The sequence below is a fragment of the Pipistrellus hanaki genome, assembly GCF_964339955.1.
Source record: "Pipistrellus hanaki genome assembly, chromosome: 6".
Lineage (NCBI taxonomy): Eukaryota > Metazoa > Chordata > Mammalia > Chiroptera > Vespertilionidae > Pipistrellus > Pipistrellus hanaki.
The window spans coordinates 21850238-21867621 of NC_140508.1; the positions used below are offsets into that span (position 1 = coordinate 21850238).

The window sequence follows — 17384 nt, forward strand, 5'->3', positions numbered from 1 at the left end:
AATTCACTTCTGGCTGAGACCTGTTTGGCTCAGTGGATAGAGCATCAGCCTGCGGACTGAAGAGTCCCAGGTTCGATTCCAGTCAGGGGCATGTACCTTGGTTGCGGGCACATCCTCGGTTGGGGGTGTGCAAGAGACAGCTGGTCGATAATTCTCTCTCATCGATATTTCTAACTCTCTATCCTTCTCCCTTCTTCTCTGTAAAAAAATTAATTAAAAAATAAAAAAAATTCACTTCTGGCCCACGTCAGTCTAACAAATCCCAACAAAGACAGCATAAAAATGGGAAGGTATTGTGTGCATGAGTGTGTGTGTGTGTGTGTTTGTGTGTGTGTGTGTGTGTGTTTGTGTTTGTTTGTGTGTGTGTGTGTGTGTGTGTGTGTGAAAGAGAGAGAATAAAAAAGAGGGGATGTAATCTATGAAGAAAGGAAAAGGGAAGGGTGGAAGGGAAGGAGGAAGGAAGGAAGGTAGGAAGGAAGGAAGATTGATGGAGGAAGAGAGAAAACATAAACTATTTGCAAGTCATCAGGGTTCTGGAAGAGCCCTAGAAATATGGTATATGTTTAAAGTCTGGGAATAATTTTCCTCAATTATGTCACAGCCAATGAGCATCATGGTTTCCACCTGAAGATCATGCTTGCACTAGTCAAAGGATACATTTTTATAGCAGCATATTAAAATGATGATGATTATTACCATAGCCACAGTTCTGCACAGAATGTGAATATTTTAAGATGGAGCTTATTTTATCAAACACACATATTTTATCCTTATATTTCACCAAAAACTAAGGCTAGCATAGATTCTCAAATGACATCTGAGGACATAAAAACACATTCCCCAGAGAGAACACTGGGCACTTCATTTTTTCCTGCCAGTTCTCTGAATGTTAACCACACCCCTATGTTGTGTGGAACTGAGGGGCCATGCATTATGTGTTTTGCATTTCTGTAAAAAAAATCATTCACAGGAATTGAAACTTGGTGCGAAGTATATAATTTTCCCATCAGAAATATATCATTTTATGTTCCATTTAGGCCCCCTTTTAAGAACCACAAAGATCCTAAGGCATTTCATGTCAAAGACATAAGGCAGGCTCCACATTTGGGTGTTTTGGGGGGGCTTTTCTTTTCCTTTTTTTTTGTAATCCATAATATGATTCTGGAAAAAAACCCAAAAAACCTGACAAAATTTTTAACACTGCATATGTTCAATGACCTCTGCCAAGAAGGAGAAGAAATACTCTTGGCACCAAAACGTAGAGTATGATGTTTCCTTTGTGATCCTTAATAAAGAAACAAGTGACTCTCTCCCTGATCTTGTCAAATTATCATGAGAACAGCATATGAACCTCTCAGAAAGCTGAACTTGCATCTCTTCAATAGATTCCCAATTCTATTTTCTGGAGTTAAATGATTCTGTTCACATTTTTCAATACTTTAAGGATTGTGTATATGAAGGTTGGAAAACAAAGGAGGGTGACAATATTACTGCTTCCATACTGCACAAATCAATATCTTTACTTCTAAAAAACACCAATGGGAAGCTCAAAACTAATTTTGTTCTCTGGCATCAATCAGTTGACTTTGAGGTCTAGACCATACTGGGTAAGGTCTGATATTTTTGCTTGTTACAAATTGCAGAGATGGATGAATATATGTCTCAATACAACACAACATGCACACATCTTGTTATGCCCTGCCAAATCTGTAGGCACACTAGTGAAAATGCCAGATAGCAATATCATTGGTGTCATGTGTCCCTCAGAAGGCATCTAAACCATTTAAATGACAAGAAGATGGCATTCAACATTTTCAACAATAATCTATTTGTGCTAAAAGCATAGTTAAAAATACTATATTTTCCGGCGTATAAGACGACCCCCTAATTTTACAGTTAAAACATAGGTTTAGGCCTATATTCGCTGTATAAGACTACCCCCCACTTCTGAGGCAACACCAGTTCTTTTTTTAATAGACCGCCTCTCTGATTCTGGCCAATCTGAGCAGGCTTTTTTTTCTTTCAAAAGTCTTCTTATACGCCGGAGAATACGGTATATGTTAGACAAAAGCCTCAATTTTGCATGCAGTCAGAGGGAACTTCCTTTTTTCCCCCACTAAGAAGACAACTGATTTTGGTTTAAAAAACCCAGAGCTGGTTTCCTCACAGTCAATGATATCCAAGTCAAGGCAGGTACCTCTAAGGGGGTTCAAAGATGAACGAAAGGCTCTCCCATTAAATTGTTTCCCCCCCCTCCTCACCTCCTTGGGAACAGGATATCTGCTTGTGGCAGTGGGTCTGTTGGCATGAAGGGAGAGATTAGGAAATATCCATGGAGTGACTAAATGGGAAAAGTTTCTGGGAAATGCCATCCTCAAAGATCTGCAAAGATGCAGCTGGGGCCTGGTCTCTGGTGAACCACCGCCTCTACTCTGGATGGCTATACATAGCCACAGCTTAAATTAGAGCTTTCCAGGATTCTGTGCATCTGCCCATCTATCCACTGCTTTGTACTTGGAGTGGGAGGGAGAGAGAGGTTGATTTTTTGTCACACTACATCTGAGGCCTGATTAGCACTTTATGGTTTTTACATTTGAAAGTACCCTGGAAACCATCCATCTTCCTTCCAGTGTGGAATCTTCATCCGAGATACCTTGCCTTAAGATGAGTTGCCAGAAGACTTAACATAAGTGCAAGGTGCCTCAGAAGCTTGCTTCTTCATAGTATTTGACATCCCTGAACATGATCTCTGCCAATGGAAAAACATCTCACAATATCAGGCTATTGCGTTTAGGAGTGAAAGACATCCCTTTCTTCTCCCACTTTCTACAGAGAACATTACAGATACTATGTACAAGGCCTCAGAGACAAATAGCTACATGTCGCGAGTCCCTTGTGGTAGAGAGTATTAGAATAGGCATATACAAACCTTCCTTAGGCTAACGTCAGAATATGAAAGGGATGGCTCAGGGCTGTGGAGGGGGACATAACTATTCCACAAGAAATGATATTTTTAGACTGCGTGAATACTGAGGAATGCACAAAACTGCAGTTGACAACACAGAGCAGCCACCTCCAGTTAAGAGACTGGGCCACATTTCTGCTGCTTATTTCCATAAAAACCCCTTATTTTGTTCACTTGTCTCTGTAGTAGTTTCTACTTCAGAAAAATGAGAACTTAGGGAAAGGTTATCATGCCACATGCTGTCATTTCTTTTTTAATAGCAAACTTATTTTTTTTCTTCTGATTTTCTAAACTCAGATGTTCTTCATTCTTAATTTAGCCAAAAATGCCAGTGGGTAACCTTCATTTCTTATGTACTTAATATTGGGTCCCTGGGTCTCTCTGCCACATATCTTGACTCTTCAGTCATATTTCTACTTCTTTTTATTTCTGTTCTATGTTGTAAGATAAGTCTCTCTGGTCTTCTTAGAGCAATAATTCAATTCTCACTAGTGAATATTCTCTTTTGTTTTGCAACTTTTCAATCCCAAGTTATTATAGCTTTTGGTTCTGGAAAGTCATTTTTGTGCCCCAAATATACCCTCTTAAGGATTCTCCTTCCTATTTTATTAAAGAGCTGTTCCATCTCTTCTGCTGCATCCACTGCAATTAGACACAACTGTACTGTTTGCTCAGCTGGGCTCCCTCAAGTCCCTTATCACTTTAAATATGTAGTGACAACAGCCTCCTCACAGTTCAGACTCTGGGCAAAGGAAACATGTGGAGAGTGGATGACAGAAACATGATTTTCCTGGCTCAAGTGTTCCAATCAGACCTCTGGATATAAAAATATATAGCCCCGCAGATGGGAGTCATTCGTGTACTTACATAGAATTAAATCAACTATTTTTTGGAAAGAAAAAGAAGTGCCCTTTCCTGAGGGTTTAAAAATCAGATAATAAGTAAATGGCAAAGTGTGAAGGCTCACTACTCACGTAACATTACTATTATTTATGGTAAAAATTATAATTAATCATTGAATCATACACTTATCTGACTGAGGAAAACACAGTGGCTGATAGGAGAGCCATATTGCATGCATCTTCCATAGTTTGAAAAGAACATTTCAGAAAACCTGACCAGCTGAAAATCCCAGAAGATGCAACTTTGTTCATCAAGCTAAACCCTGACCTTGCTTCAAGCAGAACTGATTGGCCCATGAATGGGTAGGCACATGTTAAGTGAATAATTAGGGAAGATAAAGTGCAAAAAATAATAATGATTAAACAAAGTATATGAGAGAGAATTTAAGAGAAGAATGAAAATGAACTACCATGCTCCTTCTTGGATTTATTGTTGGCAATTCCAGTCACTCAAAAGATCCTGCTCTTGGCCTTCAAGATTTTTCATATAGTATATTTAAGCACGATAGCTTCCTTTATATAAATTAGCTTGAGTATATTTATAGTTCTTGCAACCATTCTCAAAATAAGACCCAAACCCAAGATAAAGTTATGACAATCTGACCAATTTTATTTGCTTTGGTTCTGTCTTACTTCTTGACCATCAGGCTCAAATAGCCAACCTTCTATTTAAAATCTTCATCATATATCTAATATTATCTTAGACTTAACTGTCTGTAACATAAATCTTATTTTCTTAAAAAAATCTAAACATTATCCCCTGTCAAATTTTTCAATATGCTCCAAAATTTACCAGGGTGCTCAGGCCAAAATCCTGGTGGTCATTTTTTTTTCCATCCTCACCTGAGAATACATTTCTCTATTATTATTATTTTAGAGAGAGAAGATAGGAAAGAGATAGAACCATCTATGTGAGTGAGAAACATCATTCAGTTGTCTCCCATGCACTCCCCGACCAGGAATGGAACCTGCAACCTGGGTATGAGCTCTGACTTGGAACCAAACCCTAAACCATTGGTGCCTGGGGTGATGCTCCAACCAACTGAGCCACCTGGCCATGGCACTAATGGTCATTTTTTGCTCTCTTATTTTCTTCATGTATCTTATTTAACTTACCTCTATGATAGACGATACTGCTAATTATCAAAGTCCATTTGCCTCTATTCTGAATATATCAGAGAATTGCATTTCCATGGCCCATTGGTGGCTTGCTATGCATGAAATGTGAGGGAACATTATATGCATCATCCCTTTGTAGAAGCATTTAAGGGATTGTTACCTAATTGTCTATCACATGGGAGAAACATCTGTCATGTGATAGATAATGTTTCATATGGTAGAATACCTATCAACCCGGGTTCCTGACTAAGCTAGAGCATTTTGCTGACTCAAAATATACAAATAGTGTGAGCAAAAGTTAAACCTTTGGTATTCTATAGCACTGATGTTTGGAGGTTTTTTTGTAACTGTATTATAAACTAGCCTACCTTGAAACAATCCCCAACTCTTGTTAGCTGTATTGTCAATATATATTACAAACCTAATGACGTCACCACCTCATCACTGTATTCCAAAGACCCTCACCTCTTGCTTAGATTCTCTGCAGGAGTCTCGTAGTCTTCCTTTTCCTACTCTTACATCTCTTAAATCCACTCATTCTCTGAGGAGCAGCCAGATTTTTTTGTCTTTTTAAAGATAAATCCAGCCGAGACTGGTTTGGCTCAATAGATAGAGCGTCGGCTTGGGGACTGAAGGGACCCGGGTTCAATTCTGGTCAAGGGCATGTACCTTGGTTGCGGGCATATCCCCAGTAGGGGGTGTGCAAGAGGCAGCTGATCGATGACTCTCTCTCATCGATGTTTCTAACTCTATCTCTCTTCCTTCCTCTCTGTACAAAGTCAATAAAATATATTAAAAAAAAGATAAATCCAATTATGTTATTCCCTGCCAAAGCCCTCAACAAATTCCATTTGAACTTAGAATAAAAAACAAAGTCTCTCCCAAAACAACACTCTATGGTCTGACCTCACCTATTTGTCCCACATTTGTCTCCTGTCATTATTTATCTCTTTGCTTCGATCACATCATCTCTTACCATTGCTTGCAAACAGTATTAAACTCATTCTCCTCTCAAGAGTTTTCTCTCTTTGCTCCCTCTATGTGAAATGTTCTACTATAAGATCTCTGTGGGGCTTGGCTTCCTCCTTCGAATCATATAAATCTTTGTTCTAAGAGTACATCATCAGAGCAGTCTCTATATTATCTAAAACCACTATAACTAACACCCCTATAACTAACTATCCAATTACCTGTTTCACTCATAGTATTTGAACTCTCTTATTTCTTCATTTGTTTAATTTATGCTTCACTTTTTCTAGACTATGAACATCATAAAGAAACAATTATGTTTTTCCATGTTATGTACTTTGTATTTAGAAAAATTTATTGTACTTAGTGGAATTTAATAAATATTATCAAATGAGTAAATAAGTAAATGAATAAATACATAAGTAAATAAATAAATAGCTTAAACAATAAAAGTGACAAAACAATACTTTCGTGAAGAGAAAACTAAGAAGAAATATTTTCCTTAACCAGTGTTTGTTTGTTTTTTTATTTTAATAGAGGAAAATATAAATCAAATTAAAGCTAATCAGTTGATATAGCTTTTTCCATATCTTACCACTTACAAACCATTTATTAAGTAAAACCTGATTATTCAAGTTAATTTTTTGAAATTAGCCAATGCATATTTAAAACCTATTTTTATTGATTTCAGAGAAGAGGGGAGAAGGAGAGAGAGACAGAAACATTAATGATGAGAAAGAATCATTGACTGGCTTCCTCTTACATGACCCATAATGGGGATTGAGCCCACACCCAGGCATGTGCCCTGACCAGGAATCAAACTATGACCTCCTGTTTCAGAAGTTGATGGTCAACCACTGAGCCATGTGAGTTGGACTAGTCAATGCACATTGAAACAGCAAGCCTTTTAAAAGAGAATTAGTATGGCGTGTGTTTAAAGTTGCAATCGCAATAACAGTATTTCTCAACTCAAATTATCTACATTTTTTACAACAGATCCAAGAAATAAGCAAGAAAAAGATATGAAAGCATAATACATAGTAGGCTAGTAAAAAAAAATTAGAGCAAAAAACCATGAAGTAGGAAATACTGAGATAATAAATGTCAATGGAAAATAACTTTCTGAATAGTTAACTAAAAATAATCCATCAGTAGAACTTTTAATAAGGTATAAACATGACCAACATGTCTGTTCTTTATTATTACCCCCTTTATGTTATGTGTGGTTATGTGTACATCCATCACATGCCAATATGACACATGTGAATTTTCATCAGTGGGAGCATCCCATTAGTTTATTGGAAATAATGTATCTCCACCATATACCAGCTTATTTATCAACTTTTACTCATGAACCCTCTACATTTTTGCAAAACAGATGGTCCAGGTGAGAAGTCTTAATTATGATCAAGAGATATATTGAAAATACTAGCTTTCAAAGTGTTTAACTTTCTTTCCCTTCCCTCAGGAGAATTCCAAGGAGGAATAGCTGTGAGAGTCAGGAGGGCTGAGTCAGGCTCTTGTCTCTGTAACTCTGAAGGGTTGAGTGTGTCATTTAACTTTGCGATTCTAGATGAAGATAAGAAAAACAATACCTATCCTAGATTTTTCATAAGACTGTCATGACAATGATACTTGTCAAAGATATGTTTTGCAAACTGGCTATTTTAGAATTCTTTATTCTGCTTCTTTGAGGTTATTAAAATTATCCTCTAAGTTGAAGTTGTCAGATGTATACCTTTCAAAGTAGGAAGGAAATAAAGAGCAAGCAGTAAAATGCAGATGCTTTGCCATTTGGTCTTCACTTCTATTTGAGACAGCAATGTCTATAATTGTTTAAGAAATATTGAAATTACTGTCATTAGCAGAATATGACACTGGTATTTATTTAAATACACAAAGGCACCACGGGTTATCTCTCACTAGGAAATTCTTAACAGTTTATTTCCAAACCCAAACATTTCCAAATAATCCATCCCTCACCCAAAGAAAAAGCTAAATTCATGGTCCATCATAAATGGAACAACATTATTTATAGTAGTCATCTCAATATCTGAGAAGAAAAACAAAATCCAGAAGAAAATGCACAAGATTGTTCATTGTATGAAACTTATTGGCTATTTATTGCCAAACCTCTGAACTTCTGACATCTGAGCCTCCACAGTGTTCTATTGTACTTATTGTATTGCTTTGTTTACTTGAGTAATTCTTCTGTTCATCAAATAACCCTAAAGATATTAATAAATAAGCAGAATAGGGTGTGTGATGAATACTCTGATGGAAGCATTTTGTTTCATAAAAAATCCTAATCAAGACTACTTGGCTATCAATAATCCAAGTCCATTCCAATCTCACACTCAGAAGTTACTTTATGGAAGAGATTAGTTAAATATAAAGAAAACTCAGGATGAAAAAATTTTACTCTATACCAGGAATCTTCTGTCAACCAAGATAACATAACTTTCTAAGGAAAACAGCACAGGACAATCCCTCATTCTTCCTCTTAATGAAATCCATTCTGTTCTTTCTCTTACATACAAGACCTATACTATTGAAAGATATTAAAATGAGATCATTGCTAAGTGAGTCCAATCACTTTGACTCTTCACCACCAAAACCAATCAATGTAGTTTCTGCAGTAAATTAATTATAAGAAAATACTCAATCACTCATGGCACCTGAATAAAGAATTATTATCTAGCTTTAGCTCAATGACTAGGCCTACTTGGTATTTATAATATATACATTTATAATATATATATATATGTTTATAATATATTTATAATATATTGTATATATTTATAATATATATATTTATAATATATATTTATTATATGTGTGTGTGTGTGTGTTTGAAATTACACCACCTTGAATGTTCAGTGATTGTGTAGTTCTCCCTACCTCATGGTGATTCTTGGCCAGCCATTCCTTAATGGTGCTGAGGGCAATCACTGCAGCAGGCTCATTAGGGAAACCTAAGAGGAGAACAAAAGAAAAAAAAAAGAAAAAAGATGAAGGTAATACAGAAGTCAATCATAGCATGACACTGGATTGTAACTCATTTAAACAGTATTTAATTCAACCTATTAGTATTGAAGAAGGCGGGCCTTAGTAAGGCACAGACAGAGTCAAAGCCTGAGATCCTACAAACTAGGCATTAAGGGAACTAGTCCTATACCAAAATAAAGCTAAAAGCACTAAAAAATGTGTCTCTCTAATTTGACATCAATTAAACATGCCCTACCTGGTTTTGCTCAGTAGATAGAATGTTGGCCTGTGGACTGAAGGGTCCTGAGTTTGATTCTGGTCAAGGGCACATGTCAGGATTATGAGCTAGATTCCCAGTGGGGAGCATCCAGGAGGCAGCCAATCAATGATTTCCTCTCATCATTGATGTTTCTATCTCTCTTTCCCTCTCCCTTCCTCTCTGAAATACACACACACACACACACACACACACACACACACACACACATTAATTAAACATTATTTACATTTGCTTGATAATTTTCAAAGCCATTTTATATAAATTTTTCATAAGGGGTGCTCAAATTAAGGTTTATTACTCTCTTGTTACTCTAAGTTTATGAATTGAGCAAATATGGCTCAGAAAATACACATGGTTGGCCCAGGATAACAAGGCTAACAGTACTCTCCATCAATAAACTGACAGAAGACAGGGCAACTTGCCAAATAGCCATACAATTGAAAGCTATCATCAGAGCTTGAATTAGGCAATGCCTGCTTCATTTAGGGCCTCTGAAAATTATGTTTGAGATTAAGATATCCTGAGCTGACCTATTTTGGTTGCATGGCTTTGGTTTTAAAAGGGCAGGAAGACTGACACACTTCTACTATGTCCCAGTGAGCATGAGCACATATCAAAATTATACAAACTCACCCACAATGGCCATTTAGCTTATATAAGCTGAACATATTCCTGAATTGCATAACTATCAGACATTTTGCCAACAGATAATAGTATGTGAAGGTATAAATTATGTAGCAGAAAGAAGAAATGGGAGTGTCCATTTTGTTGAAAATACTCCCTTTAAGTTCCCCACTGGCTTCCTTATCACCAAGTCCCATTGGCTTTCGATCAGTTTTCATCTGTTTCACTATTAGATGGCCTTGACTACTTCTCCATATTCCAATCTCTTTACCCCTGGATTTCCCTTAAGTTTATTTTTTAGTGTTTTAAACATATAACTCAGTGATTTTTAAAATATGTCCACAAAATAGTATAACGCATCACCACTAATTCCAGAATATTTTCATCATTCCCAAAGTCCACATTAACAGTCACTCCACAATCTCCCCTCTCCTCAGGCCCTAACAACTATTAATATTTCTTTCTCTTATAGATTGCATATTATCTCCCTGGATTTTCAACCCTGACTTCTTCTATGTTTCTTCCTACCTGTTTGACCTCCCCTGGCTCCCTTTTTTTTTGAGCATTTATTAAATATATGTCACTCCAGCTTTCTGCTTCCTCTCCTCTCTGCTTTAGCCAGGTGCAGAAACAAATCCGTGAGGAGATCTAGTCAGGGAGGCTCTTGTGATATTGTCAGTGCAGATGCAGAAAGAGAGAGGTGTTACTGAAATGAAGAGAACTGAGATTTAAAAGACCATTTTTGTCCTGGCCAGATGGCTTAGTTGGTTGGGGCATTGTCCCATACACCCAAAGGCTGTGGGTTTGATTCCTGGTTAGGACACATGTCAGATTCAATCCCAATTGAATTTGGGACAGATTCAATCCCAAGTCTGGGCATGCAAGGGAGGCAACCAATCAATGTTCCTCTCTCACATTGATGTTTTTCTCCCACTCTCTCTCTCCCTTCCTCTCTCTCTAAAATCAGTAAACATCATTGGGTGAGGATTTAAAAATAAAAATTAATTAATTAAAAACAGTTTTATTGGAAGGCAAATACATATTTCAGTAGTTTATACTAATGGTTTAAATCTCAGTAGACTTTTAGAGAAGATGTGTACAAAAGACGTTGTTTTACTTATTTCTGAGGGGGAAAAATGTTCCTCTTCTAACTAGATTTCTGCCTGCTTCGTTAGAGAGTGCATTAGAAAAGGGGACAAAATAAAACAAGGGCCAAGCTCAACTCAAGCACTGTGATATGACAGTCACAACCGCTGTAATACAAAAAAAATATGCATAAGCTCTTGAAACTTTGTAAATTTATCTATGATATTTGGGATTGTGGATTTGTTTTGAATTCTTTCATCCTATTCATTTTGCTTAAATGGTGGCTTCAGAATGTAAAATTCTTCAAATTTGAAAAACCTATTAATTAATACATTATATAATCCATTAAACAAATTATGGAACCAGAGGAATCTAGATCACAGACCCTTTTAAAGAGCCCCTGTCTTCTAAAACCCAAAGTCTGGATGACAGAACTGACAAGAGGTAGCAGTAATAAAGCATGCCAAGGATCTTAGGGATATGGGAACACAAGTAAAGAGCCCTAAGAGAGAAAGTGGGGGAGGTTCTAGGAAACAATAAATGTTTGGGGAAGAGGGCTATAAAATGGAGAGAGGAGGAATAAACTTATAAAGCTCTGACAAGGTAGCTTAGTTGGTTGGAGCATAATCCCAATATACCAAGGTTGCAGGTTAGATCTCTGGTCAGGGCATATACAAGAATCAACCAATGAATGTGTAAGTGGAACAACAAATCAATGTTTCTCTCACTCAAATCAATAAAATTTTTTAAAAAAATGAAAAATAGCTATACACTTAAAACAGCAAGGAATTCATGAAAAGGATGAGAGGAAATGGAGGGGGAAGAAAGGAGGAGTACCTGTGGGCTGCAGAGAAAAGCAAGGAGGCCAAGATGGGCATTTATGATTAGAGATTCAGCACGGGAGGCTTTCCCCTGAGTTTACCACCTACATCTGTAATTGTTGGATTCCTCCCCCAGATGTGCTCCAGAACCAAAATGTTACCTCTATTCTTCTGAAAAATGAATCGCTTCCTGACTTTGCAGTTTTGGCCTATGGCTTTACTTCTCTACCAGTCACTACAGTATATGACTGTCCTTCCTGTTGCCCTTAAGATATCTTGCACCACCCTTTCTTTACCTCCTTTTCTGATTGACCTGACCTGCCTCATCCTGACAACTGCAGCCAAATCATAACTGTGTTCTTTCCGGCCTTCTCCCCTTCTTCAATCTATCTCGTGTGCCTGTTGCAAGTGATTCTTCCTGTAGTTATTTCAAGCGCCCACCAAACAATGGCAGCCTTTGCTGACTCTCCAGCTCCTACAGAGTAAACTCTCTGTTGGCCTTGAATTCTATATCCTGAGGAACCTTTCTAGACTTACACTTAGTTTTCTTTCTGTATTCTCTTCCCCTGAAAATTCTTCTCTAACTTTTTGATGTTCAAGAAGCACTTAAATCATAAAATTATAGGGCTGTATAAAGCTAATAAATACAGTAATCATGTTCACTTGCAATGGCCATTAGCATTAACCTTTAGAAGATGTAATGCCCAACAGAGAAATTACACAAATTATTGTAGAGCCATGGCAACAATGTTCAGTTCTCAATTATTGGTGACCCTGGTCATTTCCCCACATTCATCAAAGCCTCTGGCACTGAGTTATGGTTGTCTCCACCTCAAGGTATGTCTTAATCCCTGGGTGATTTTAGCATCCAAGAAATGACCCACCTAACACCTGGCCTGCCAGGTCTTTGACTGAGTTATTGACAACAAGAATGTCCACTCCAGCTCCACCCCAGGTCACAAGCTGGACCTGGATATTACATTTCCTTTCCAAAATTACTAATTAAAGCATTTCTTTCTCACCATCTGTTCTCTCTTGTATTTTTGTTCAGCTACTTTCCAAGGAATGTTCTTTACAAGCATTTGAAGGCTGCTCTGTCCACAAAACATTCCCCAAATTAATGCTAATGTTTCTCCCCTGAATAGTCTCAATCTTTTCTGTCTCTCCATGCTCATCCCATTTGCTATTGCTCTTAGCTTTCTCAACCTCATCACACTGGCTTCCCCCCCCCCCCCCCCCCCGTGTCCTTTGAACGTATCATGTTTCCTTTTGCCTTCTTGCCAAAAGGGCTTGCTCATATTGTCTCTTCTTCCTGAAATGACATTCCTATCCTTTTGTCCTAGCTTATTTTAACTTTTACTGGTCCTCCGCGTAGTCCTTCTCCAGGGAAGGCTTCAATGACACCAATAACTCTCTATTTTGTGCTTTCATAACACCATGTACCTTTCTCTCGCAGAACTCATTAAACTTGCAATTTTACATTTACTTATGTAAATAATTAATAATATTAATAGAGTGAAAGCCCTAAGGAGGTAGATATCACACCTGATTTTGCTTATCACTGTATCCATAAAGCACTGCTGGCACACAGAAGATGATAAATACGTGTTGAATTAGTGAATGGATATTGGACTCATAAATCATTATATTGATAACAGAAAAGGCTAAGTTTTAGGAGAACAAGTTTGTTTAGCCCTAGAGTATGGGAAGAGTGAAGGGATTCTGAGAAGTTGCCCAAGTATAATGATATATCACAATTATCCTATTTTATCCCTAAGGAAAATTATTGAAAAGATGCATAAGATAAAACATAATTCTGGCTCAGAAAATATGCTTATTAATTAAACAAAAAAGCATAAAATAGTAATTAAAAAGGAGAGAGAATTACCAAGGCAATTTTCTCTGAAAATATGTCTGCTTTCAGTGGGTATATACAAGATAAAGTATGATGTTCAGAGAAAACAACAACATCACAGTCCTTTGTCAGCTTAACTGTAAGACGCCAAGGGTTACAAGGAAACCAATAAATAGATGAGGACAGATTTTTGCCTGGGGATAGGCTCCTGATGACAGTTAGGCCTGCCTTAGGAGGTCACAGTTATATTCTGCTCACCAAGAGACTTTTGTTCACAAAAGCAGAATGGCCACCCAAAGGGAAGGCGGCAGACAAGCTTGAGATGTGTTATTGAATTAGATGACAAAGAAAATCTCTTCCAAGTATGAAGGCCAATGAGTATGAATAAACCATTAATAATTTAGGGCCAGGAGTACAGGGAGTTTGTGTGTGTGTGTGTGTGTGTGTGTGTGTCCAGATGTGAGTCAAATCTGTGCTGCTGCTGGCATTCTAAAGCTTAGTTCCTTATCCATTAGGATGGATTATTCAAATTAAATTTTGTTGTAAATACTGAATGTACAATATACAAATACAAATGAATGTTCATATACAAATGTTTTTATTTACATTTGTATTGAACCTGCTTACTAAATGTATATATATAGCTATATTTATGATAAATGCATAATATGCTAATTAATATGCTAATTAAACTGGATGTCCTTCTAGAAAACCTTCTAAATGAAGCAGGGGCTGCTAGGGAAGCCAGGTCCAGGATGCCTACTGGCAGTTGGAGGGAAGCCCAGGTCCTGGGTGCCTGCCTATGGCAGGAAGGAAACATGAGTCCTCAGTACCAGAAGGAAGCCGGTGCTGGCAGCTGGGGGAAGGAAGGCCTATTCTTGCATGAAATCTGTGCATTGGGCCTCTAGCATCCTAAAGAGGGAATATGCTAACTGACCATCAAGGCCTCACAAAGATGGCGGCGCCCATAGTCAATAAGGAGGGGTATGGTAATTGACTGTCATGCCTTCTAAGATGGCAATGCCAACAGCCACAGGATGGTGACAGCTGTTCCTTCAACCCTGCTGGAGTGGCAGGCATGCAGCATGGCTGGGCTTGCCCCCAGGTGGGTCCAGCTGCTCCATACACCTGCCTCTAAAGTCCCCCAGTCCCCTCATACCCCCAACCACCCAGGGCTGGCCCAAGGTGCAGGTAAGCCTTGGATGATGGCTGCCCAGCACCCAGGATCTTGGATTGGAGAGGGTGTAGGCTGGGCTGAGGGACCTCCTGCCTCGTGGACAAGTTTTATGCACTGGGCGTGTGTGTGTATGTGTGTGTGTATTACCAAATCAAGATATAAAATTTTCAACATCTCTGAAAGCTGCCTATCCCAAGTCAATATTTACCCCCTGAAGGAAATACTATTCTTTATTTTATTATCACAAGTTGGTTTTGTCTGTTTTTAAACTTCTTATAAAGGGAGATATAATGTGCACATCTTTTAATGATGTTTTGTTCAACATCATGCCTGCCTGATTTATTCATGTTGCTTCATATAACAGAAGCTCATTTATTTCCATTGTAGTGCTGAATTCCATCCTTTGAATATTGCACAGTTGACTTATCCATTCTAGTGTTGATGGACAATTGGATCGGTTCCAGTTTGAAGCTGTTATGAATAAAGCTGCCATGAACATTCTCATACTTGTCATTTGATAGACATAAGCACTTGTTTCTGTTTAGATTATAACCAGGAGTTGGAGCTACTGGTGCATTGGTTATGCAGATGTTAAATCCTGGTAGATTCTGCCAAAGTTTTCCAAAGCAGCTGTACAACTTATACTCCTACCAGAAATATAAGAAAATTGAAACTAATGTATTATCTACTTAGTTAGTTCACATGTCAAGAGGACTTACTAATTCTATCTTCTTGCCCACATTTAAAGCCATTATATATAGGTTTAGGCTAAACAATATTTTTTTATAGCTAGAAGCTTAGAGGCATTTTATGACTTACCTGTTTTCTCCCTACACATTAGTGAGTACTTAACCCAGAGAAACAAGTTTTGTCAACAGAATATAAAAGCAATTTAACTAAAGAGGGAAAATGGAAACAGCAAGTTGAGTTTGCAATGGGTTTTCATCCCTGGTACATAAAATAACTCACTAGACATTTTCCTTGCACACAGTGATTACGCAGATTTTTCTTTTTCAGTCAAATTGCGGAAAGATACAACATTTCACTCACTGGAAGTTCTACCCAGCTGCTGGACTATTTGCCTGTCAAAATAGTTGAAAACTGGAATGCTTGCAATTCAATGAATAATGAATTTGTTTTTTACTTTGCCATGATTGTCCTCTCTAGAATTCATGTTTTTGTTTGTTTGTTGTTTGTTTTGCTGATGTTGATAATTCCCCAATATCTTCAACTTACGTAGTTCCTAGGCTGCCATGTAGAAACTAATTCTGTTCTCCTGATATAGAACTCCAACATGTTCTACTGAAAACCTGGCCTATTCTACTGAAATAAAAATAGATATAACAAACTCTGCCAGTAAAACTGCCTGTTTTGGAAATAGAAGCCATGGATCAGTTTTTGTTTTAGACTTAAAATGAAGGTCTGCTTATAGCTATAGATTTCCATATTCTATAGAGGCATATGGTAATGACTTAAATCAATTATTTCAAAGAAATTCTTACTACAAAAAAAGCCATATTGAACATAATACCAGGCATAATTAATGCTTTAAAATGTTAACCACATCTACCATTTGCAGTCTCTGTTTTGCTATTTTCCCCAATATTTCCTCCTGGCCCAGTTACTAGGAGTCACCTCTGCTTTACTTATGAATGCCTTTCTAGCAGTTGTAAGAAAAAAGCAATCTAGAGATCAATGTCCAGGTGAAGCTCACAGATGTAGAAACTATTATTTGTGCACTTAATCATTTTATGTTTAGCTGCACAATTTCTATGTTGTGGTTTTCACCCCACCCCACCACTCAGAGAACTTGGCCCAAAGCTGTGATAAAATACTAACCATTTTATGGAACCCTAAATCCCCATGTGTACTGCAAGTTGCTGCCATACTCACCAGCCTTTAGAGTGACTATAGGCACCAAATCGGTACTGAATGGCTATAAATATCCAAGAGTTAGAAGCAATTGTTTTTTGTGTGTGTTTGTTTGTTTTAAATCAAAGTCCCTTGAACTCTTCACATTAAATCAACATTGGAGCCCGCCCCTCTCAGCGACTCTTTAATGTAGAAAGCATGATGCTCATTTTTTTCTATTTATACACAAAATCAAGTAAAATCAAGATAAACATGGGGTCTTCAGCATTGATGAACATTTCTGACTGACGTAAATGAGAGGGATGTATCACTGCATTTATTGAAATGTTAACAACAGCAGAACTGACTAGCAATGCAGAAGTACACTTTGCTTATTTTTTAAAGGATATAACTATAATACTTTTCATCATAGCACAAAAGTTCTGGTGTGGGGACCAAAGGATGTGGATCAGTATACTTTACAAGCTAAGATAAAAGAGAATATAGTGTGAGATGAGTTGTATTTTTCTCAAAACATTCTTCAACAATCCACCCTGAACACAACACACCCACACACACACACCTGTTAGGATGGGGAAAGGGGGAAGGATAAAGTTGGAAGCTCTGATGGACATGGGGAAGTATAGGGATGAATGTATTTTTTTTTTTTTTTTTTTGTATTTCAAAATAGCTTTTGTGAACCCTCTCCCCCAGGGCCTCCCTTCCTTCTCATAAAAGCAATTCTGA

At 37.6% G+C, this 17384-nt stretch overlaps 1 protein-coding gene across 1 annotated transcript in view; it reads right to left on the minus strand.

Moving 5' to 3' along the window:
- MACROD2 (mono-ADP ribosylhydrolase 2) overlaps positions 1-17384 on the minus strand; it is a 1842294-nt gene that overhangs the window by 500765 nt on the left and 1324145 nt on the right. The window contains exon 8 of the mRNA XM_084887643.1: positions 8857-8930. Within this exon, the coding sequence (XP_084743769.1) occupies positions 8857-8930 (74 nt within the window). The remainder of the gene's footprint in view (positions 1-8856; positions 8931-17384) is intronic.